Source organism: Vigna umbellata, chromosome 1 (assembly GCF_029865625.1).
Source record: "Vigna umbellata cultivar VRB3 chromosome 1, Vumbellata_1.0, whole genome shotgun sequence".
Taxonomy (NCBI): domain Eukaryota; kingdom Viridiplantae; phylum Streptophyta; class Magnoliopsida; order Fabales; family Fabaceae; genus Vigna; species Vigna umbellata.
In genome coordinates this window covers 85,135,773-85,162,057 of record NC_142165.1, presented here as the reverse complement: position 1 = coordinate 85,162,057, position 26,285 = coordinate 85,135,773, and the positions used below count along the sequence as shown (strand labels likewise).

General features: G+C 34.6%; 3 protein-coding genes across 9 annotated transcripts; all 3 read right to left on the bottom strand.

Annotated features, from left to right (window-relative positions):
• Window positions 1-4,570: 4,570 nt before the first annotated feature.
• Window positions 4,571-14,101, bottom strand: SUA (suppressor of abi3-5). 7 transcript variants are annotated; one of them, XM_088104536.1, is made up of 16 exons: window positions 13,938-14,101; window positions 13,292-13,802; window positions 12,209-13,046; window positions 12,050-12,121; window positions 11,844-11,936; window positions 11,682-11,761; window positions 11,428-11,566; window positions 11,160-11,247; window positions 10,989-11,080; window positions 10,799-10,867; window positions 9,815-9,994; window positions 8,951-9,122; window positions 7,487-8,416; window positions 6,706-6,884; window positions 6,189-6,375; window positions 4,571-4,912 (listed from the first exon to the last, which is right to left on the bottom strand). In XM_088104536.1, the coding sequence occupies exons 2-15, from the start codon at window positions 13,507-13,509 to the stop codon at window positions 6,190-6,192; spliced, it is 3,336 nt and encodes a 1,111-aa protein (XP_087960662.1). In that variant the 5' UTR covers window positions 13,510-13,802; window positions 13,938-14,101; the 3' UTR covers window positions 4,571-4,912; window position 6,189. The 7 variants fall into 7 exon arrangements, with proteins under 7 accessions (XP_087960662.1, XP_087960663.1, XP_047171160.1 ...); XM_088104537.1 differs by having other exon boundaries at window positions 4,571-4,822; XM_047315204.2 differs by lacking the exon at window positions 4,571-4,912 and having other exon boundaries at window positions 6,014-6,375; window positions 13,292-13,332; window positions 13,545-13,802; window positions 13,938-14,100.
• Window positions 14,102-23,325: 9,224 nt separating this feature from the next.
• Window positions 23,326-24,513, bottom strand: LOC148206660 (uncharacterized). The gene is made up of 3 exons (XM_088108422.1): window positions 24,296-24,513; window positions 24,014-24,196; window positions 23,326-23,854 (listed from the first exon to the last, which is right to left on the bottom strand). The coding sequence occupies exons 1-3, from the start codon at window positions 24,511-24,513 to the stop codon at window positions 23,326-23,328; spliced, it is 930 nt and encodes a 309-aa protein (XP_087964548.1).
• LOC148206659 (uncharacterized) lies at window positions 24,228-25,963 on the bottom strand. Its single transcript, XM_088114181.1, has one exon. The coding sequence runs from the start codon at window positions 25,707-25,709 to the stop codon at window positions 24,513-24,515; it is 1,197 nt and encodes a 398-aa protein (XP_087970307.1). The 5' UTR covers window positions 25,710-25,963; the 3' UTR covers window positions 24,228-24,512.
• Window positions 25,964-26,285: the final 322 nt, after the last annotated feature.

Below are 26,285 nucleotides of genomic sequence, written 5' to 3'. Positions count from 1 at the left end.
TATCATTTACTAATTTTATATTTGCAATTTTTGTACCCAACTAACCCCATTCCCCAAACTATTAGTAAATTTTGAATATTTAATTGGGTGTTAAATCCTCGGTTGATTGGATGTTAAAGATATATTGGACATAACATCTTCATGTGGGAGAAACAACAAAATAGTAAATATTTTCATTATTCATTTATAGATAATATTAATGAAATAAAAAATTTCAATTACTGATTATTAATTACTATTAATAGTAATAATAACTATTATTGTTAATGAAAATGTGATATTATAATAATTAATCATTGTTAATGTTAATAACTTGAAGTTTATGTGAATATAAATTATTAAGTTTAAACTTAGAAAATATAAAATATTAATAATATTTTAATATAAATAAATATTAAATGTTGTTCTTAAAATTTGATTTGATTAAAAGTTGTTTTTATTAACAATGATTTTTATAAAACAGATAAGTGATAATAACTATAATGAATTGTTGACTTAAAATATTTTAGTAACTTTATCTTTTTTTATAAATTTTTTTGTATAAATTCTTATGAAAACTAAAAGAGCTTTTCATTAATAATTAAAATATATATGTAAGGTAAATAAAGTTAAAAAACAATAATAAAATATAAACACAAATTGAAACACACAAAGAAAGTGAAATGATAACCATGAAATAAAAAATCTTGAATGACTTTTCATACAAAAGATATCATTCATCGTATTACCAAGAATAGTTTAAGTCATAAATTTTCACTCCACTCATTCATATGAATACAGTTTAACAATCTCATTATTTTTATACAATTTTTTTTAATCATAAGGCTAAAATAACAACATCATTATCATTAACTTTTTAGGTTAAGTTATTTGTGAATAATGTATTTTCATAGTTGAATTTATTCTACAAAGTTTTTTTTTTTTTTTTACTTCAGGAGCTTTTACTATCTAGTATTTGTCTTTCAAACTTATTTTGTCTTCTACCGAATTGTGGGATGTGGACAGAAGATTATCCGACACTCAAGTTACTACTTTAGATTAGATATTTTAATCAAAGTTGGATTAATGCAAAAGTGTGAAGTCAAATGTGATTAAAATAGTATTTATAAAGGTGTTTTGCTGATCTTGAACCCTCACTTGAATGAGTCTCAATTATGGAGTCATTGACCCATAGGTCTAATGGTCAGGTTACTTGTGACAACCTACGATCATTTTGGCTAAGTTACATGTATATGAATGTCTTCGGTAGGCAGAAATAAATATTGGCAGATGGAACCCTACTCTAGTGAGAAACCCACTTATCAAAGGATGACATATATCCTTCGGTTTGGGCAACATAGTACTCGGTAATCGACCATCAATACCCGCTACGTAACATTGAACTCACTTCTTCAAAGGTATAATCATCGGTATCTGGTAGATAGCTCATCCGTTACGAAGTACTGGATGATTATGGTGTGAGTTTTAATGATTATGAGGGGCATGGTACCAGGTATCCGGTAATCGGTACTCGGTAAGCGATATCTTATTGATGTTTAGTTAGCTAATCATTTTAATTGTATTTGATAAAGTTGAAAGATCTTCTACCACATGCAATACAAATAAATTTGCAATTATAAACTAGAATGGGACGTAAATATTATCTTTTGTGACTTCTTTCTATTCTTCGTAATTTGTGTTTTCTTATGTCACCTTTTGGAATAATTTCGATAAGATGTAAATTACATTTTTGTCATTCTAACCATTAGAAACCTTGAATATGATTATACTTATTATGGTGGAAGTGTTATAGTTTATATAATATGATAATGTGAATGTTTTGGTATAATAACTAATTAATAATTTGTATATAAATAAAATGATACGACTTATTTTGTTTACTAGTGTAATCTTATTTCTACTAAATGCTTTAATCAAAATAATTTGAATTAAATGTAGGAAAAAAAATTCAAATTGTCAAATGTAATTCATATTACTTTAATTTTATTTAAAAAAAATTATCTCAAATTTAAATATGTATTTTTAGATTTTAAATCAAAGTCCACCTAACTTGACATAAATTCAAGTTGAATCAAGTTTGTCCTGACCTAGGTCAAGTTAAATTAAATCAAGTCTAGCTTGTGTTGAGTTAACTTGGGTTTAGATCAAGCCAAGTTAGTTTATACTCAGGTCGAATCAAGTTGGGGCAAGTCCACATTAAGTAGAGTTAGGATAGGTACTAGTTCATCCAATTTGAGGTCAACCTATGTTTAATCGAGTTAGGCTATAGCCAGCTTATGTTTCGCCCCTTCAACATCAGACCAGGCCTCATCAAATCAAGACTGGGTTAAACTAGATCCAACTTTAACCTAGCCAATATAAGCCTAGAGTCCAAGATCTAAGTTAAGGCAAATTAGTCTCTACCTCGACCAAGCTAAGATGGTTTGGCTTTATATCGACCCGAGTCGATTTGGTCCTATATCAAGCCTTGTTACCTTGACCCTTGGTCGAGCCAAGTTGACTCTGTCCTTGGTCAACTCGAGAGTTGACTTGAGCTTGGTCTAGCTATGTTTGCTTAAGGCCTAGTAAAATCGAGTAAGCTTAACACCAAGATGAGCCAAGTTAGCCTAAACCCAAATCTATATGAGGCAACCCAGACCTAGGTATATATGAGTCAACCCGTACCCTAGTGAAATATAATAAGATTATATCTAAGTCGAGTTAAGGCAGACCGGAACAAGTCAACTTGAACCTAGTTTATGCAAGTTAGCTTGAATAGGTTTTCCAAGCTCAAATTAAACTCAGTTAGCCAAAATCTAGGATCAAGGCGAGTTGACCTTGGTCCAAATTGAAACGAATGGATTCAAACTCAAGTCGAGTTGTACTAGTTCAAGCATAAGTCGAGGCAGAAGAACATCATTCATTCAAGTTGAAAAATGTTCATATTTATCTTTTTTAGATCAACACACATTCAACCAACTTCAAATAGAATTAAGAAAGATTATGTTTTTTGAATCCAAGTGAAGTTTATATTCAATCAATACATAAACTTACATTAGTACAAAATCATGTCGAGTTGTATTAGATTATTCTTACATTAAGTTAATTCCACATCAAATTTAAATGTAATTGAAAGAATTGATTTAATTTAAATCTAATCTAATTTAAATTAAATTAGAAAAATATAGATTAATATAATATAATTCAAATGAATCCAAAATTTAGATCCAAACTAAATTTTGAGAGAGCTGATCTATAATCACCGCTAAGTTAAATTTTCGCTTTTATGGTGTAAAGAAGGATTTGTATAAAAAATTTAATACATATTACACGAAATGATGAAGACTATTACTTTATATTGTTATAAAGATTGTTACACCACAACAGGAAGTCTCGCGTGTTATTAATATTTTCACTGAAATCAATACATTAATAGTAAATAACAATGCGGACTATGCATGACAGAATTTATGAGATGTAAACAGTTTTTTATATTATAGTTTAAATTACGTAATTGCATCAATACTTGAAAGATTCGTTAGATGAAACCAATTTAAAATACAAAATTGCCCGTATAAATTAAGAACGCCATTTTGATAAAGAATTTTATCGGAATTAGACTAAATGTATCCCCTTAGACAGATGACGTCTTTGTTCACCAATTAAGAATGCTCAAACTAAACTTGCACCACAAATCTTCACTGAATTACATCACACATACTCTAATTATACTTGCTAATAATTACATTTGCAATGGGATAAGGACCTTTCATCTCACTTTGTGAATATTAGTGATGACACTATTAGAAGTTCCATGTCGATTAGATAAGACAAATTTAGAGAGTGAATGCAAATCTCACCTTACAACCCGATTTTATAAGGTTAAATTAGACTTAAAATCCACTTCTTAAAAGACAACCACAACAACTAAATTTGAAAATTAAATATTTATTAAAAGATGCCATATTAAGCCCTAAAAAATCCTCCAAACCCATAAAATCCAACTAGTGTGTTCTAGATGTGTGCGTCAAATATCAGATATATAACTATGATTTCTTATATACATGGACTCATTAAGAATGATTATCTGATAAAGATATTATTAGATCTGCTTATAATTTAAATGTATTTATTTATTTAAAAATAGTATAGACATCAAGTTTATAATTATTCTAAGTATGTCTTATTTAGTAAATAGCTAAATATTTCATGTTTAACAAATATTGAGTTTAAATGTGAACATATTCAAACTATATTTCTAAATGGTTTATAAAAAATAATAACTAAAAATATTCGTACATAAGCTCTTACATCGAAAAATTCCAAGACATATGCCCCTTTTAACTATACACCAATTTATTATATTGGTTCAAATAATAGGTTGATATGAAGGTTGTGTACTTTTACATAAAATTAGTGTTTAAAGAGAATAGGAAAGGATAATTTGAGAAGCAAAATGTGATCCTTTACACATAGAAAGAGATGATAGATAGAATTCATATGGTTTAATCATCCTGATAGTCTCTATTAGATCTTTAAAAGTGAAAAATTAGTATAATTGAATCCATGTCATTAAATTGAGTTAACAAAGTTAAATTTAAGTTGAATTATGATTGTAAGGTGAAATTTTAATTAAAATGATAGACATAAATAATCGCAATTGTTACCATTGTCACGTCATAATCTTTCATCTTTCTTAAAATCAGAAACCTATAAAGAAAACCATACACGACCAACTAAAACCCCTTCGAATCACGCCGCTATCACGCTTCCAAACTCAATAGTAAACTTGCAAAATCAATGCCCTACATCACGAGCTTCCTCTTCTTCTTCAATATCAAACCTGCAAAAGAAAACAATTGAAACAAATTGCAACTCAATCGTAAACTTGCAAAATCAATCCTAAGCTTCATCTTCTTCTTCAACATCAAACCTGCAAAAGAAAACAATTGAAACAAAAATTTTCACTTTTTTTAGGCCAAGTGAGAAAAAATATAAAAGAAATGACCTATTTATGATTAAACCAATTCATATTAATCTACGCTTCGAAACAAGTTTATCCTTCGTATCACATGAAATATCGGAATGACATTCATGAATACTAACAGGAAACCAGAACTAGATTTATCATAGTTGGAATAAATTCCACTATCTTTAAAGAAAGAAATAGAACCTGTTTGATGAAAATAGAATCTTTAAAGAAAGAAATAGAACCTGTTTGATGAAAAAATAGAACCTGTTTGGTGGTGATAGGAACAAATTTCTATAGTACAGAGTAGAAATCGACTGATTCCAGAAATGTGAAAATCGACTCTGTTTCATATCTTTATTTATTTTAATTACTTTTTTTTTTTTCTAAAATTGTATTTATTGAAAAAATTCTAAAATAATTATAACTCATTTAAATATAATTTTACATTATTTTTAACATTAAAAAGAATTAGAGTAATCTTCCTTTCCAATTTATTGAAACTTATTTTAATCTTATTACATAATCAAAGTTCTTATCAACTTTCACAGATTTTACTTTCGTATCTCCTTCACCATCACTTCCAAATCTCTTTAAAAAACAAAAAATTTTACTGTTTCATCTTCCTTCAATCATTCCTTACAAAAGAACACAACAAAATCCTGGATAATATCAAGCACTGAAACACTGCCACGTGATCTCCACGCAGAGCATTTTAATATAAACAAACATTATTTTAACGTTTTTTTTATGAAAAAAAACAGAATCGTTACCTGTCTGTTGCTTGCAGCAACAAACCCTAGGTCATACCGTGATACGTAAGATGCGGATGTTTAAAGGGATTTTGCTTCTGTAAAGCATATTTTAAGAGAATTTTCTTTTGAGCCAAAACCCGTAATGATTATTTTTTTTAAGTCTTCCATAGCTCTGCCAATGAAAGGCTTCTATATATAAAAAATAAGAAAAAAAATAAAGTTTCAGTGGCCACCACACACAGGATAGCACCACTTGTATTGAACTAAAGACAAAAGAAAATTGAATGATATTGCAAAACCCTCGTCAGAGTTCAATCAAAGCAAAAATCAATGCTAAAATTTGGGCAGAAGTTGACATGTAGACTAAATTTCAAAAAATGAAATTCGAAATTGTGCTGACAAACTAGTGTTTACAATAAGAATATTTAAAAACAGCTAAGTAATAATATATTATCGAAGCTAAATCCTACATTATGTGCTCAAACCTTAATTGTCTGACATCTCCCGAAACCTGGCTAGGGCTTTTTTATGAATAAGCATCTTGTAACTGTCCCCTGCCTGCACCTCAAGGCTAGGATCCAACTTCTTCTGTTGACTCCCAAGTCCTGCCCTATGTTCGGTGGCTTGTGCCAGGACAGGCTCTATCATTCCACTTCCATCCTTTCCTAGTCCCTGTGCATCAAATAATCCATAATACAGGAAACACCCATAATATAGAAATGTTAGAATCCTTCAGCAGAGATGTTGAGAGAACCAAATTTCCAGGGGTATCCCATCCAATTCCTGAGGTCAGTCCAAACATTCTAAGAAAAGAAGATATCTAAACTAGACGAAAATATTATCTAGGTCTAAGGATTAAAAAACTATCATATGTCCCTGAAAAGATAGAATTTGAATTCTGGAACTTATTCCAAATATAAACAAAATGACTACATCAATCTCTACCAAAACAACCTGAATAATAAAAAATAACTATGAAATGCAGAGGGAACGAAACGGTACCAATCCTTCCTGCCAGCCCATGTTGCGAAGCATCCTATTACCGACATTGTTTTCATCAATTGCTTTGTCTGCCGTAATCACCTCAAAAGTATCAACGTTGACATCTCCAACTACACGTCCACCACCAACCCCGGGAGGGAACGGCATTGGATCACCCTTCCTTGATGCAAAATCTCGGTCTTCAAGAATACATATAGTAGAAACAAATATTTTCTCAAAAAGTCAATCAACATAGTAAGCTACCAGTTTACCTATTATTGTCTTGCAAACCTACCATTTAGTTATTTAAAGCTTTTAAATATTACTTAATAGTTGATACTAAAAGATCAACAACTTGCTGCAACAAAACTTTTTAGAAGTACGTTTTGGCCAATAGAGTAATAAAATAAAATGCATAATTCTACTATATTTTAAAAATATATAACTACATGAGAATTTACATGCACACAATTTTAATCTCCTAACCAGGAAAGTTCCTTCAATTCCTTCTATGATAAAACAAAATGCCCACACCTATGATCACCCCAAACAGTAAATACAATTTCCCAAAATATAGGTAGGCACACGTCAATGCCTTTGTTCACATCTAATGAAAAACTAATTAATGCTGCCTCTACTCCCAGAGCCTTTTTCATCAGAGATACCAGGCAATGCTTTGAAATGAGTAACTAACAACTGGCAAGCAAACACTCTCCCTTCAGCTCAGCAGTTTTTTTCAATCAAAAGTACATCAACACAAAAGTAATGAAACTGAAACCCATTATAAATTAAGTAGTCTTACTTGAATCCCCAATGTCAAGGTCAGCCAAATCATTTCCAACTGAAGATGATGAGCCATACAAACTCCTCCTCTCAGCTGCACGATCCCGGTAAGTTGTCTGAGGTTGTTCCTTGTGAGTTGAAGCAGGAAGAGGCATTTCTGAAAACCTTCTTCGCCCACTTCCAACTGTAGCAGGCGGTGTATATGAACTCAGGGCAGACACATCTGTTCTAAAGGGAGTAGCAACCGTCTGTGGATCAACATTTGCTGAAGATGAACCATGCATAGATGATGCAACAGATGTAGAACCTGAATAACTATCTGATTTAGCAACCCCCCTTCCTGAGCCCCTTATGACCCCCATCACAGTCCCTCCAAGACTATTACTAACCGGCCGTGGCTGTGCCTGAGAATCAATAGCAGTAACCTGGGCAAGAGTTGTGTGAATTCCTGGATTAGAAGCATTAGTTTCCCTTACCATAATCTCACTTTTTGACTTATTCTTAGCAGAATGCCCGGCAGAATATGACCTATCATCAGCTGAAACAGAAGGCTGATTGTCTTCCAGAGCCACTCTAGTAGCCTGTCCCTCATGGCTCCTCTGCTTCCACATTGTTAATACATTGTTCATTTTTTTCTTATTTGCCAGAATGCTGCTCTTTGATGCAAGCTTTATTTCCTTTGATTTTTCCTTTTCTTTCTTCTCTGCAGCTAAAGCTGCTGTTGCTGCAGCCTGGACAGCATCTGCCAACGAAGCTGGCTTCTCAACCGATATAACAGTAGTAGCTGGTGCAGAAATGACCTTTTTACTTCCAGAACCATCAGATGTTTTAGAAGGTTCAGACTCATTATTAGGTGCTTTATTCTGATTTTGATCAGTGCAAGGTATATACTGCTGAGTTTGGTTGTCATATGAATACCAAATCCCATTATTACCATCATAGTAAAGACCTACATATGACAAGAGTGTAGAAGATCAAAAATAAAACATAAGGGAATACTACAATTTTTTACAAGTATATTAGTGTTTCCAAGTCTTGATGCTGATAAAAGAAATAGGCTAAGCCACACATGCAATCTCTATAAGCAACAATTTCCATAGCACAGTGCTAGCACACTAGTTAGTTAGTGAGTGAGTATTTGTGCAACAGAGATGGAAACATACTAGGTAAATGGGAGATAACAAAATTTTGCAGCCTAATCTTGTCTAACGGAGCTCAATTACATAATAAAAGGAGATAAGTAAATACAGGAAAAGCAACAGCCCAAAAATTGACTAGCACTACTGCATCAATAAATGTAATCGTAGAATTCACTTCAACATGCACGTTTTAGGTAATCTCCAAACCTACTTTGGCTAATTAGAAAAAGGACCCCCATGATGGAAAAAGTCTAGAGAATTACTTATGAAGCAAACAAAAATGCTTTGAGAAACTTTAAGATAATCATAAGCTTTTCTCTTATTAACTCAACCAATATTCATACCAGTATTTCCGTCATAGTAAAAGCCAGAAGCAGCATCATAGTAATAACCCGATGCTTCATCCCAAACAAAGCCCGATTGTGGAGCACCAACTTCTGTGCCAGGTTGCTCTTGACCAGTAGATAGTTTGTCGTCTGGGTTATACTCTTTTGGAGCCCATCCCACTGAATCATACTGAAGATTGTCGAAAAGCAAAAATACATAGATCAAATTTATAATAACTTCACAGCATATCAGAACTATAATTATGAACACAACTGCAGTAAGAAATAATGTGGAATATTCAAGGAAATCAGAAATATCTCGTGAAAGAAATACCTCTCTACAGTCAAAGAAAATCAGTGACAATAGACATACAGTAACACGGGAAAAATTAATTACCTAGGAGCTGTACTGTACACCAAAATTAGGAACCAGCTTAAAAAAGAAAAAATATCAAAGCTTTAAGGAAATTATAACTCACTGTTCACGTTTTCCTAATTAGTGACGCAGACGCTTCAGACCTTTTACAAAACCAACTTTTAGTCTGGTCGAACATTATTTAGAAACAAAAGATTTTTCACAACCTGTGCCATTCTTTTTTCATGATAAGGCAGAATCCCTGTTATTTTCCACCAGATTCTATATTAATTGATATTATTATTATTATTATTATTAGTATTAGTATTATTATTATAACTTATAGCTCTTCAACAATAAAATAAGGAAGTTTGAACTAATAAATCATCCTCAAATAATACAAGCACTAACATGGCCTAACATGACAAAATGATATGAAATTGTCAATATTCACCTTTCACAATATAGAATGTCTTCAACCGTTTATAAACCACTACACAAAATTTATACACAGAAGAATAAAACACCTGCTGGGCAAACGTTGCAGCTTCAATAGCAGCAGCTGCAAGACTGCTCGATTGGGACGTTCCTGATGTTCCTGACCCAGGGCCCAGGATACTTTTTGCATATGCCACTCTTAGAATCTGCCCATTCTTTTCAAGCATAGTTCCATTTGTTGCCTCAAGGGCTTTGGTAGCATCTTCCACCTAAACAAAAATATTGTCACATTAATATCTATCAAAACACCTATTAACAGTTAACTTCTCTTGTCGGGCTTCTTCCCTCTCCTTTTCATCTAGGAAACAACAAATGACTAAAACGTGAAAATGAATGGTATCATTCCCAAAGACGAAACACAGACAGATAGCTATTACTAAACTAAATATAGACAAATATAATTGGACCAACTTGAGTGAGTAATTACTTAAGCACTTATTCAACGAGGTATTGTTACATCAGAGCTTATTTTGATAAACTTTGAGCTATAAGTTTATTCACAAACTTATTCAATAAGCACTTACTGATAAACTTTGAACAAGTTTCTAAAAATAAGATAAAAAGAACTTGTTCTGATACGCCTTTCCAAGGAGTTTATAGAAGAGTCATAAGCCACCTCCATAAGTCCAAACAAGATCTTCTATACATCCCTTTATCTAACACTCAAAGTATTGCTTAGACAACAAAAATATTCAACGAACACTTCAAACAAATGAGTCATTTCAATCAACGAAACCAACAAAATCCAGCAAAAGAAGATGTACACTCACTCTAGACTGTTTTACATAAACACTAGATGACATTTAGGAAGAAGATATCATCAAATGATGTAAAAATGGCCATTTAACTGAGTAATGACACGAGCATTCCAAATGCACTCGTCTTGAGTTCTTATTAATCATTATGTTGTGTGACAATATTAACCTTTAAACACCAGGGAGACCGTGAAAGACAGACTACTACAAAAGTATGCAACAAGAATTGCTCAATTATTAATCATGAGTAGTACCTACCGAATAAAAGTGTACAAATGCAAATCCCCTTGAGACATGAGTGAATTTATCTCTCACAAGACGCAGATCCTGTAATAGATAACAACACTCCTTAGCATACACATGAAAAAATAAACAGCAAACCTGCCCCTCCGATGCATAAAAACAGTCACAGGTTTGATTCGCTAGCTCATGTATTTAGCAATCAAACCTTAATTGGAGCATGTTTGGAAAACTCATAGCGGAGCATTTCCTCGTCAGCATTTTCATCCAATCCTCGGACAACCAAAACATGAGTTGGACCTGATTGTAAATATACTTACCAATTACAGAGCATTAATAAAACAACAATCTCTAGAACAGGAATTATACAAAAACTTACCAGCTTCCAAACCTTTTTTTCCGGTAGCTGCTGAATTTGATAATGAAATGTCTGCTGCAGGAGCATCGTCAGTTCGAGGCTCATTACACTGCAGTAAGAAGAAAAGAGCACTGAACCAATTCAATGTCCGCACATATGCACACATACTTATACCAGAACTGAAAAATCGGTGGCTACTCTAAATTAATCATCTAAAGCATTAAGAACGCAGAAAGTCTACAATTCAATAGTAACAAGATGCAAAAATGATGCCCAAAGGATTATGAACCTGATAGCAGGATGTTCGGCGTGCAAAATTTATGTAGCCACATACAGTGCACATCCAATCAGATGGAACCGTAATGCTCTTATAATTATGACCTGATTTCACAGATCCATCCGGACCAGGACCTCCAGTTGGCTTGCTACTGCAACAAAATATAGCTCAAAATGGTAACATCGATTAGATTATTGTAATTAACAGTAACAAGATAAAACTGAAAAGTAAAACCAATTGGCAAAGCCCTAAAGCTGACAACATACCTATATTCAAAGAAAAGTTTTCTGCCATCGACAACAAAACCATCGTCTCCTAGTTTGTCCATCATTCCTTGTGCAGCTCCCTAATCCATAATAATTTTACTATATATAACATTCATGAAAACATAACATATATATAAATTAGAAAATAAACATGATATATACCACAGAAGGAAAATCTATAAATGCAAATCCACGAGAGACTCCAGAATTTCTCTCCTTTATAACTCGAACGTGACGAAGGGGCCCCCATTCAGCCTAAAATTATATAAATGATGATACCAAAATTAAAAAAAAAAAAAAAAAAAAGATCATCAAAATCTACCAGAGTAACTGATGAAGCTCAACAAAACAAATTAAGTATGACATACAAGGATTTGGTATAGATCTTCATCGGTTGTCTTCTGCGAAAGACCTTTCACTACAACGGTTGCAGATGGGGCCTATGAAAACAGCTTTTACTTCCAATTGTTCAAAAGTAATAAGATAATCACTGAAAATATAAAAGGAAAGAACTATTCAGCACATACCACAGAATAATGTTCGCGCTGTCGTTTATCATCGCGATCCCGACGTCTTTCACCTTTATCATATCGACTCTCAGTATAGCTACCTTCCCTATAACTTCTACCATGGCTTCGACCTCGAGGGGACCTCGATCTTGGATGGTCATCTCCACGAGACTGAGACCGGGAATGAGAATGGGAGTGAGAATGGGATCGGGATCGAGAACGTGAGCGCGAACGAGAATGTGATCGTGAGCGTGAACGCTCATGCCTCCTACGTGGACTCAGTTCTCCTTCCCGACTATGACCTCTCTTATCACGTTCCCGATCACGTGATTCGCGTCGTCTCCAATTACTGTCTCTTCTACTACCTCTTTCATAGTCAGAATCATAACTATGCCGACCATGATCATAATCCCTGTCATGGCTATCCTCCCTACGATGATGAGAGGAAGCCCGGGACTTGTAGTCATAATCTTCATAGGCATAATCATCACGTTCATGTCCTGAAAATCTGGCAGGCTTATCATATCCTCGGTCACCATAGTTTTCAATGCCAGTATAGCCATCCCGAAACCTTTCATATTCTGGGTAGGTGTCAATCTCACGATCCCTGAAACCATCTATCTGATTATATGATTCATGATAGGGCCTCTGAAAACGTCTAGATTCCCTGTCAAGAGGATAATCTTCATCATAACCTCTTCGTTTGGATTGACTCCAGTGGCCAACAGGAGGTGGTCCCGGTGGCAGGTAGGCCTCCCTATCCAAAATGTCAGGGTGGAAATTATTTCTCTGGTAAACTGGATCCCTTGGATATCTTTCATCAAGAAACCTTCTCTCATCATAGGAACCACCGACCCTGCCAAAAATATGGGGTAAAATGGGAGGAAAGAAAAACTAAAGTTCGATACAGCACAACAATATAACTAGATGAACATTTTACATAAAAAAACACGAGAATATCTCAACTATACAATCATGAGGTACATACCACAACACCAACAAATTGGAAAAAAAAAAATCCTCAAAGACACAATCTTTTACCCCACAGGTTTCATATTACCGTAGTGATGATGATGATAAGCATCAAGCAGTTGCACTCACCGGAAGTTGGGCTCGTGGACGGCGCCGTATCCCTCAAGAGCCTGTGGATTCAAGAGAATAAGCTGTGTCAGGAACAAATAATCAATGGGACGAGGGTTAGGCAAATGGAGTCCATATCTGACTGCCCCCACAGCTAGCTTTCTTTCACAATTCTCCGATAAAAAATCAGATTGAAACCCTAATAGTAGTTTCTTTGAATAATGATCCCCATATTCCATATAGGTGAATTATTTAAGGAGGAAACCACAATTACGCTGTTATTATCCCAGCCTTGATGCAGAGCATAGCGACCAGGATCCATATCTTGCCAAGCCCACCGTTCCTCTCTCTAGCAATATGTCTCAAAGTCAAAACCTTTCTCTCTCCCTGTAATATATGCACAAACAGATTCAGTTATCCACCATGAACCAACAACCTTTACCACCTCCTGGGCCCTCTCCTCCAATCCAACAATTACCGTCTTCCAAATCCTCGCTTTATCGACACATCAAGAAATCCATCACCTCTAAAACTATTTTCACAATTAATTAAACATTCCAATATTCGAAAACATAAAGAGTAAAAATTCATGAACCCACAATCTGAAAAAATCCTACCGATCATCCAGACAGTTGAAAACAAATAACGCTACGGTTAGGGTTTTTACCGATGGTTGTGGCGGATCTGGGGTTTTGGCGGCGCGCAGATTGCAGAACGAAAAGACGATAAATGTGAGCACTTGAATTGGATTATGGATGGAAAGAAGAGGGATGAATAGGAAGTAACGAGACTCTGAGTTACATCAATGAACGAACGAAGGTTTCATCTCAAAATCCACCACGACCAATTTATAATTTGTAATTAATAATTAATAATTAATTCTTAATTTCTTTTATCTCACACATCTCAATATTGTAAAACCATCCATGGGATATTCTTAAACCACGTGTTTATCTCACCTCAATTGCCACTACTGCGTGTCTCGCGCATCTCACTGTTGTAAAATCTAATAGGAATGTCATCCAGTTTTGTAAATTAAGGAATTAAATTATTAGATAAAAATAAGTTTAAATATTTTTTTTAATCTGTGCAACCAGTTGTTTTTTATCGGGTTAAATATGTTTTTAGTCCCTAAACTCTTGACCGTTTCTGGTTTTCGTTCCTGTTTCAAAGTAAGGTACAATTTGATCCTCATCTTTTTCGAAAACGTTCGTTTTAGTCCTCAAAAACTAAACACTGTTTAAAAATTTGGTCCTCATTTAGCAACAAATGAGGACTAAAACCAAAATTCCGAGGACTAAAACGAACGTTTCGAAAAGAATGAGGACCAAATCAGAAACCACCAATAGTTTAGGGACTAAAAACATATTTAACCTTTTTTTATCTTTTAAATTTAAACTTAATTCCAATTTGAACTATATTTCTATTTAAACTAAGTAGTTCTTTTTCTAAAAATCTCTCAAATCTTCTTTCTAGTAGTATTTGAGTTTAACATTGGTTGACTCAACAAATTTGTTGATTATTAAGTTAATGTTAGTATTATTTAATATATTGTTTTAGATTTATAATATTTTAAATATTTATTAACTCTTTCTATTTATTAATAAGAAAAGTTATCTCAAATTGCAATTGGTTATTAAATTTGATTTGTATATTAAATTAATGATTTATGTATTATATTAAATTATGGATGTTAATTATTATTTTAAATTAGAACTTAATAATGATTTAAAAAAGGTTAAAAAGAGTCTTATTGGTTATTTTGAACAAATTTGTTTCTTTAAAATATAATCCTATTTTAAATTTGTAATAATTATTAGTTTTGGAAGTGTTAATAAATAGACTTTAAATCTAACTTAAATATACAAAATTAACTTGTAAGGTAAAATTTGCACTCAGATACATACAACAAATTGATCACATTTGTAGTTGTAGAGTTCCAACATGTTTTTCCACACCGAAACATAAACTCGAGTGTATGACTAGACATTAATGAGTTATTTGATAACGATCCAATAGTGGGTGAGTAATAGAACCAATAAACAACAAATTTCACAAGATATGTTTTCATGGCTAAAAAGTGAAATAAGTTTTAATGAGTATAAAAGTGTCTAAGTAAATCGTATAAAGCAATAAAGCGTAAAAATCTATCAAGTGAAATATATTTTACAATAGGTATCGTCTAAAGGACATATGCGCAAAACAAAATGATGCACCTTTAAGTCTTAAGGACAACACTTCACCCTTGAGAAAAGATGTAATATTAAATATTGATATCTCACAATTAATCAGTGCTACAAGAAGAGAGAGAGCTAAAACAAAAACATCGTTTAATGACTATTAGCTCTAAATAATAAAGACACAATCTCAAAACTATAATAAATGAAAAATGTCTTATAAATTATATCATTTGATGAAAAGTGTGCCAATTTTTATGTATCAAATTACTTTTCATTTATAAGTGTTTAACGCTTCACAACGAATAATAATATGTTTTATATTGTCTAATATTATTTGAATGATATGATTAACTAGTATATTTATTAGTGACACGTTGTATGATAAAATGTTTTTAACATGTAATGCAAGATAACGTTCATAAATGATCAAAACATTTAATGTCATTTAATGCACGTACTGTAAAAATGTCATTCTACTTATATACTTTGTTCTCGTTTAATGTGCAGATCATAATTACACAATTGATTAATCAAAAAACTCCATACGTGGATAAAGACATTGAGAGAAGAAAAGAACATTCTATGAATGATCTAAGTATAGACTTCTACTCTGACATGTCGTATAAGTCGCATTTCAATCAAGATATGATAAATCATTGTACGTTTATATGACAAGACAAGTGAGTGTGATCATCTACCAAGAAGCACTAAGAAGCCTACACAAGAGTCAACTTTATATCCAACGATCATCTTTTAAAAGGCTATATAAAGAATATTTGAAGAAGAGAGAAGACTGACGAAGTAATGATAATAAAAAGGGAGAATGATAACGATAATTTTACCATTATCTGTGGTGCAATTTTCTTACTAAAACAACTCTCCCTAAGCTTGAATCTCGCTTAATCCTCTCTTTTATCTGACTTTTGTGAATAAGTTTAGTCTAGGTTATACTTAGTGGTTTTCATCACTAATTCCCTCATATTCTAGGCAGATTATGTGCATTTGAAGAATATCAAAACCATCAGGGAGTTGGAACCCAGGAGAAGCAGCAAAAGTACCAAACTATAAGGCTAATGTTGGCTCGCAAGCTCGCCTGGGCGCCCATGAGCGCCATCACCTTGCAACCTCGCTTGGGCGCCCCCCTCCGGGTACGCTAAGCACCATCACCTCGCAGCCCCGCCTGGGCGCTCTATCCAAGGGCACTACGCGCCATTGCTTCGCAAGCTCGCCTAGGCGCCCTCATGTATGGGTGCTGAGTGCGACACTTGCTGATGTGGCACCCTAGACCTATTTAAGGCTACCATGCAACGAGGGTGCAAACTTCTTGGCGGCTGAAGCACGAAAGCACCATTTTGGACCTTTGGGAGCTAGTTTTGGGCAGTGGGGGCTCTCCATTCATCTTCCTTGGGTCTCCATCTCCTCCATTTTCTTCCATTGTAAGCTCAAGCTCTCCATGACGATGGAGAGCTAAGTTCATTTTGTTGGGGAATGATGTAACTATGAAACTCTTATGTAAATGCACTTGTTTTGAATGAATATAAGCTTCTTTCATTGATTGTTAGTGTTTATGTCCTTCTCTTAAAGCTTGTTGTGACTTAATCAACCATAACATGATTCTTTGGTTTGCTTAATGTTGGGAGATATTGTGTGAACCTTGAACTAGACTAAACACCTAAAGGAAATTGTATTAAGGATAGAACTTGAACCTTTAGTTGTTTTAAACCTCATTTCTTAAAGCGGATGAACTTGTTAGGTTTTCTAAGGGATTAAAGTTTAATGAGTAAGTCTAGGCTCTCTTTACCAAGGAATTGGGTTTGAGTAACTTAGTAGGTTGACATGAGCAATTAAATGAAGAAGTAATGTGGATTTGCATGAAAGTGTAGTAGGTGAAATCATTCTCCAACATTTCCATTCCTTATCATCTTTAATCATTCCATTGCCAAGTGTTTTAACCCCAATTTACAACTTATGCATTATGTTTATTTTTATTGCACCAAAATCACATTAAATGAAATCATTCTTTAGTCTAAATTAGTTAAGTAATTATATGATTGTTTAGTGTCACATGAGTCTCTTGAGATACGATATTTGGTCTTACCGGTTTATTACTTGACACGATTCGATACGCTTGCCGAGGTCTTAACATAGAAGAATGAATTATGATGTCTAAGAGGGGATGGAAGAAAGAAGAAAAGAAAAGAAAATAAGGTTGAAACAGTTGAGATTGAAATTAAATGAAGTAAAGAAATGAAGTTGAGAGCATATTGAAAAGAAGAGAAGAAAAGAGAGCAAGCATAAAATTGAATATTCATTCTATTACTCGCCAAGCCTATACACATCATCTGAAGCTCTTCCATCCATTAGGAATAGAGAAGAGAATGAGCATTCATATGAAAATTGGTTGAATATTCAACATAACTACTGCTCAGAGATTACATAGCTTATAGCTCTTTAATCAAAGGAGAAAACTTCATCAAAGAGAAGGAAAGAAAGAAAGAGCAAGTACTCGCCCTATTGCTTTTCACATGCATATTGTCTGAAGCTTCTCCATTCAAGAAGAATCAACCTCATTGAAGAGAAGAGATTAAGAGCAAGCAAAAGTGTGAAAGATCAACAATGTTGCTCTACACACTTACATCGTTTGGTGCTCTTCAGCAAAGGAAACAACCTCCAAATTACAAGACTACACTTTATTATATTTATCCTTTCTAGGAGAGTTAAATTAAATTTATAACTTTATAAGTGGTCAGATTGTAATTATAAACATATCCTCTCATTAAGAGTTAAACATTTGTACCTTGTAATATCTCGTAGTGGATTTGTTGCACGTTCTAGAGAGAACTAAAACACTTGCAACCAGGAGTGAGTGATACTCAACTAGGCAGTGTATCGGATAGATACCAAGATTGTCTAGGGATTCCAGGAGTGGCTAGAATACTTAGGTGCCAGGAGTGACTAGAACACTCAGGTGCTAAAAGTGGCTAGAATACTGAGGTGCCAGAAGTGGATAGAATACTTGGAAACCAGGAGTGGTTTAGAATACTCATACTAGACGTGTTGTCTAGGGGAACCAGGAGTGGGTGAAACTCAACTAGGCAGTGTATCAGTGAGATACAAGGATTTTCTAGGGATACCATTAGTGGTGAATAATACTTCACAATCAGGAGTAGATTAAACTCAACTAGACGAAAGTCTAGGGATACTAGGAGTGATGAATAATACTTTACAACCAAGGGTGGGTTAAACTCTAGCCATAAGATCACCAAGCTCCTTAAAAAGGAGATAAAGGATAAAGGAAAGGTGAATATTGCTAACTAGTTAGTAAATAAGCAATTTGAAGTTGACAAGGAGGCCTTATATAAGGAGAAGGATGAGGTAAAAAGTAGGGAAATGCTTGACAAGGAATTGCTTAAATTGAGTTCAACCCGAATCCTCATCCACAACTCACACATATCTTATACATAGCCTATACAGAAGTCATACTTACCTTATACATAACTCATACATAATCTATACATAACACATTTATAAGTCATACATACCTCATATATAACCTATACATACCTATTAGTCATCTTATTCATTTCTAACTGATGATTTCATAGAATTGTTGACTATCTGCAATGACATAATTCATACATACCTCATACACAACTTACACATACCTTATACATAATTCATAAGTAATTCATACATAACTTATACATAAGTCATACATACCTCATACATAATTCATACATAACCTCTACATACTTCATACATAACACATATATACCTCATACATATCCAATACATAACTCATGCATACGTCACACATAACCCATGCATACCTCATACTCACACATACGTCATACATAACTCATACATACAACATACATGACCCATAAAAAAATTTAACTCTCCTTTTTGGCTTTTCTTCGTGCATGATTTATGTACAACATGGATATCTTTTTACACCTTTCACATAAATCAGGGGTGTTTCACGTAAATGACTTTCGGGTAAGCTAGAACCACCTTCTAAATTTTTTTTCTTTGGGTACATAGGTTCTAATCTAGTTTCATGGGCACTTGAGGGATATAAATGAAAGAAACATAACATTTACATACTTCATGCATACCACATATATACCTCATACATACCCTATACATAACTCATGCATACGTCACACATAACCCATGCATACCTCACACATACCTCATAATACAACATAAATAACCCATAAAAAACTTTAGCTTTTTTTTTGGCTTTTCTTCGTGCATGATTTATGTATAACATGGATATCTTTTTACACCTTTCACATAAAACAGGGGTGTTTCACGTAAATGACTTTCGGGTGAGCTAGAGCCACCTTCTAAATTTATTTTTTTTGGTACATAGGTTCTAATCTAATTTCATGGGCACTTGAGGGATATAAATGAAATAAACATAACATCTACATACTTCATGCATAACACATATATACCTCATACATACCCTATACATAACTCATGCATACGTCACACATAACCCATGCATAACTCACACATACCTCATACATAACCCATACATACCGCGTACGTAACCCATAAAAAACTTTAACTCTCCTTTTTGGCTTTTCTTCATGCATGATTTACGTACAACATGGGTATCTTTTTGCACCTTTCACATAAACCAGGGGTACTTCACGTAAATGACTTTCGGGTGAGCTAGAGTCACCTTCCAAATTTCTTTTCTTTGGGCACATAAGTTCTAATCTAGTTTCATGGGCACTTGAGGGATATAAATGAAATAAAACGGAAAGTTTTAGGGGTGATAAAAAGAGTAACTGGGGACACCATTTAGCTCTTAAAAATATTTTTATTTGTTTGGGAGATATGAGGAACGAAGAAAGGAAACAAATAATGGGTTTTAAACACTCTTTAAGATGACATTTTCGAAAGTTTTAGAGCCCAATTGTTAGGGTCGACTGTTGGGAGTTTGAGTGATTATATTTAAGTTGTTTTGGGGTAAAGGTAGAACATCTTTGCCCCTGCAAAACCTAGTAGCCGTGAGAGTGAAAGAGAGGCAACCCTAGACCCTCTTGTACACCCAAAACATGAGACTAGAAGAGAAAAAGAGGAAGGAGACTCAAAGAACCAAGGTAGTCACGTGAGAGGTAGGGAGGTGTTGTTATAAGGAACAAACCTTTTTACTAGACACCTTAGGAGCTTTAAACACTCATTGGAATTGTAAGTAAGGGGGTTAACCTTAATATGGTTCAAATTTTATGGTTTGTTGGTTTTCTTTCACGCTTTTCTGTTGTTATTATGAGTCTATGTTGGTATGGTTTTCTTGATGAGTTTACTTCATGTTTAAGTGCTTCTTATGCTTGAGTCCATGGGATGGTTGTATGATTTTTTTTGTTTTCTATATTATATGTGTATGAGCTTGTGTTTTGGTGCATTTTCAAGGGTTTGAAGATGAGTGCTTGAGTGTAATCTGTGAGTGAAGGAAGGTTAGGTGAGTTTGGGGTGTTGGGTTTCCTTAGAAGAGAAGTTGGTGAGGGAGAGGAAGATGAGTTTCGATTTTAGGGTTCCTTGTGAAGAAGGAAAGGGTGAGTGTGGTTAGTGATGAGAGAACCTTTCCTCTTTGTGTTGAAGTTGTTAAAACTTTGAGTTGTAGGGGTTGTTTGAGTGACTATAGGTTCATGTGATCAATTTGTGTTTTTAATGAAAATGAGAAGGAGGAGAACATAAGTTTGGTGGATAATAGGAAACATAACAAGTGGGGTTTATGTTGGGGTACATGAATGTGAGTTTCAAGTGAGGAAATGAGAGAATGAAGATGTTCCAAGTGAGTATGTGGTCCCGGGTGAGAGAAAAGAGAAAAGCTAAGGTAAGGGAGAAGATGGAGAGAACCTATTAGCTTTGACATTTGTGGTGTGTGTGAAATACATGGTGCAGTGGGGTTTCACTTTGGCATTTGCTTTATATGACAATTAAAGAAAGTTATCTAGAATTGGGTGGGCCCACGACATTGCACAAGAGAAAGTGGGGTGAGAGTTATTTGGTGAATTTGAGGTTTATGTGAATGGTTCAGAGGAGAGGACTTCCCTTTCATTTTGTTTTGCTTGTTAAAGTAGAAATAAGTTGTCTTGAAATTGAGGTGGGGTTCATGGCATTAATTAGAGAGAGTGTAGCATGAATTTTTTGGTTAGGTTTAATAGGTTCGGAGGTCCCTATATTTGCGGGTTCGTTTTAATTGGGTCCTCCAATTTTGAAAGTGATCAATGGGGTCCCTAATTTGGTAAATGTGATTCAATAATAGGATCTCTGTTAAATGCAGTTAACTACGTTAACTTTGTTATGAAGTGGCAAGCTGAGGCATCCAGGTGGCATCCTTTTGAGCTGTATAGGTGGATTTATAACATTTTTATATTATTCACAAATAAAATAAAAGCTAAATGAGTTTTCGTGGTTTAATTATAACTCATTAAACCAAACCAAAACAATGTTTCCTATTTTGGGGTCAGGTAGCTCGTGTCTTCAAAGTTGGGGAAATCTGCGAAATTGGGGAAATTAGAGAAATTAGGGCTCGTGGTTGTATTTGAAGGTGAAATCCCTAAATTAAAAGTGTGTGATAGGAGGTCGAGCTTGTAGTTCTGCAACGCGGCTGGGTGTAGTGCTTGTGGTTGTTGTTGTTTGAAGACAATGTCGAAGGAGCACTCTTGGTATTCATCGAGTTGCAGTGCCAGGCGGAAGGAAAATGGTACGCCTTCACCGATCTGCTACTGTGGTCAAAGTTATGTGGTGAGAACTGCCAAAACTACGAAGAATCGGGGCAAACAATTTTGGGGATGCTCCAAGTATAAGGTATGTTAGATTCAACTCAACCTAATTAAGTTCTGGTACTGTTTGTGAGAAGAAGGTGGTACTCCCTAATGAAGTTGAATGTTGTCTTTACAGAATGATGGTGAAGAAAATGGATGCAACTTCTTCGAATGGTGCAATGATATTGGTGGTGACGAAAGGGGAAGGTTGTTCAACAGTGAAGGAAAGAAAGAAACACTGGTGAAGAGTGAAGACATGGATAGTACTAGGAAAATGATAGTGAATTTATAAATGTCAGTTTTCATTGTTCAAAAGTTGATGAAGGTGGTGATGTTGTTGGTGTCTGTTTTATGTGTAATACAGATAGTTTTAGTTTCAATGTTGATGAGGAAAGGATGATTTCTTGTAACTTTGTTGTAGGTTTGGTCTGTTGTAATGAAATTAATGAAATGAATGAAATGGAAGAGTTGTTATAAATTTAGTCCATATACTGTGTACAAAATTTCTGCTAAATTACAACATTGTTATAATGCTAAATCATCTTTATAGCCATTTGGAGTTTCAATTTATAGAATAAGCAGTTTCATTGTTATAATGCTAAATTACAGCATTGTTATCCTGTTGAGACCACAGTTTGATTGTTACATTGCTGAGATACTATTGAATAAGCAGTTTCATTTGATAGCTTTGACTTATGAGTTGCTGACACAGAGATGAAAAAACTTACAGCAAACTGGTATGAATCATTTGAGATACTATTGAATAAGCATTTTAAATTACACTCATCAGGTCATCCCATTAACCCTGAGTTATTCCTTGTGTTGCAAACACAGAGATAAAAAAACTTCTTAAAGAAGTAATCACTACAAACACAGGAAGCTAAAGACAAAACTGCTTAAATAACAAAAGCTTACAGCAAACTGGTATGAATCATTCCATAAAAGCAAAGATAACATTCCATAAAAGCAAAGTTGTCATTACAACAAACTGGTATTAATCAGAAAAGGTTCAACATCAGAATTTTTTACATCATTACAAGGTACAAAAAATGACTGCTGCAATTGTGCCAGTAAACATCAGAATTGCTTAAGGGTGATTTGATGATGGTATGTTTTCTTCATTTGTTGGGTTGCTTTGTTGTGTTTGGTCAGGGTTGACTTCACCATCTTGGGTTGATTTCTGGCAAGAAGTTCTGTTGTGACCCAGCTCCTTACAAATGCCACATCTTTTATGTATACCACCCTTCCTCATTCTTGTTTCGTCCCTGACTAACTCCCATTCTTGCAACCTTCTTTTCTTCTTGGGCCTCCCTGACAATGTTCTCTTTTTTGGAGGGAACACATCATTATATGGGGTAATTTCCCACATATTTTGACCATTAACTGGATACACAATGGAAGAGTAGATTTCTTCGTATGTTGACTTCCTAAAACAAACAGGGATGAAATCATCTGCATCTAAATTCAGAAACTTCATAACAGCCAACGCATGACAACATGGAATGCCCGAGATAGCCCATTTCCTGCATGTGCATTCAACTTTGTCTATATCAACTATAAACTTGTCGCTAACTTGGGACACATGACGAACTTCAAACAACTGCAGTGCTGACCAGCTGAAAAAACACAATTAAAATTCAGAAAGTACACATACACTTCAATTGTTGAACACATGATAAATGAAAATATTTTACGGTTACCTAGGAATCCAAAATTTGGTTAGCTAGGACTCCTTATTAAGTCTACTCTTGATTTTTTGACAAATCACCCCAGACAATGAGGCTATTTTTGTTCGGTTTGTTGCCCATCTGTTCATCAAGTAAAGGCGGATATCCTCCAACATGGTTATGATTGGCTTTGACCTTATATGCAACAATACACTGTTAAATGCCTCTGACATGTTGTTTACCAAAGTATCACACTTAGCATTGGTGGTAAACCTTGATCGTGACCAGTATCTACATTATGTGAGATTAGGAAATATGGGTATCACAGTCTGCCACTTCCACAACTATGAATTGAATCACATTTCAAGAGAGTAGGAAATATCATCATACCTGGGAGGAATTTTTATAAGGTATTTGAAGGCCTCGAGATTCACTTCCTTTATATTTCTCATTTCGGTTTCCCAGGCTTGTGGATGAGTTGCTGTAGCTGCCTTCCACATCATCTGCTTTAGCTGCTTTGAAGGGAAATTTTTCCTGAAATTTGCGTAAAGGTGCCTAACACAAAACCGATGATCAACTGTAGGGAGCACCTCTTCAAAAGCTTGCATTAAGCCCTGTAATTTGAAATTGACAGTGTTGTTAAAGGTCTCATATCAATAATAATGAAAAGGTTTAATATGTTTTTAGGAAAAAAGGGCATGTGAATAACCTTTTGTTGATCTGATATGAATGTCAATGATGCATGTACTGCCTCCCCACCAATGTCTTTATCCACAAGTTCCAAAAACCATTTCCATGTTTCTTTATTCTCTACCTCCACAATGGCATATGCTAGAGGTAGCATCTGGTCATTTGCGTCTCTTGCAATAGCAGTTAGAAATTCACCACCATATTTACCTTTTAAAAAAGCACCATCCAGTCCTATAATTGGCCTACAGGACACAAAACTGTCTTTGCAGGCCTTAAGACAAACATAGAACCTCTTGAAAATATGGCCATCGACATTCTCTTCCACTTCCACCTTCACTGTGGATCCAGGATTACGAGCTAAGAGCTCATTCGCATAATCATAGATCCTTTTATATTGTTCTTTGAAACACCCATTAACATGGTCTGAAACAATGAACTTTGCTCTAAAAGCCATGGATCTAGATACATCAACATTCCACTTTCTACTTATCTTGTCACGAATTTCCCCTACCTTCACTTTGGGATTTTCTCTCACGGTTTTCTCCAACCTCTTACTCAGCCATTTGGAATTAAGTAATTTGACTTTGTGCTCTCTACTACAAGTGTGGTTGTCAACAACAGTCCTTAATTGCCATGTTTGGATTGCATTCATATAACCAGAATATGCCATCCAGGGGCACTTTCCTTTAGCACCCATACACTTCACTCTAATTCTCTTCTTATCATTTTTAACATATGTTAGATTTCTCCCATTTTCTACTGCATATGTTTTTATGGCATCCAGAATATCTTGCTTGTTAGCAAAATAAGTGCCTAAATCCCACTTGTAATCCACCATTGTTTTAGGCATAGTAAATGTTACAAACTTTCCATAACTTTCTTCCTCATCATCTTCTCCATCACTTTCTCCTCCACTAACCAATTCTTCTGATTCCCAATTATCATCAGACAGACCTCTATCATTCTCAGTATTTATACCATCCTCAACATCACTATCGGAAATGCGAGTTCGTGATGGTCCATCATCTTCCACATCAACTTCAATTTCACCAAACCAATTCCCAACTCCATGCCCTATCTCTTCTTGGATATCACAGTCAACTAGGTCATCCATACTAGGAACATCCACATTGCAATCAACATTGGCATCCTCACCACTGCAACTCCAACTACGAACATCAACATCATCTCTTTCAGACTCACCCACATCACATTCAACTTCAATTTCACCTTCTACAACATCATCTCTTTCAGACTCACCCACATCACATTCAACTTCAATTTCACCTCCTACAACATCATCTCTTTCAGACTCACCCACATCACATTCAACTTCAATTTCACCTCCTACAACATCATCTCTTTCACACTCACCACATCAGATTCAACTTCAATTTGAACTTGTACAACATCATCTCTTTCGGACTCACCCACATCACATTCATCTCTTTCGAACTCACCCACATCAACATCATCTCTTTCGGACTCACCCACATCACATTCAGCTTCAATTTCACCATCTACAACATCATCTCTTTCGGACTCACCCACATCAACATCATCTCCCTCAGCTCTTTCTTCTGAAACAGGAACTTCACACTCACCATCACCTACCTCCTGACACTCATCATGAACTTGTTCACACTCACCATGATCACTATCATGCATCACAGGTTGAACTTCTTCTTCA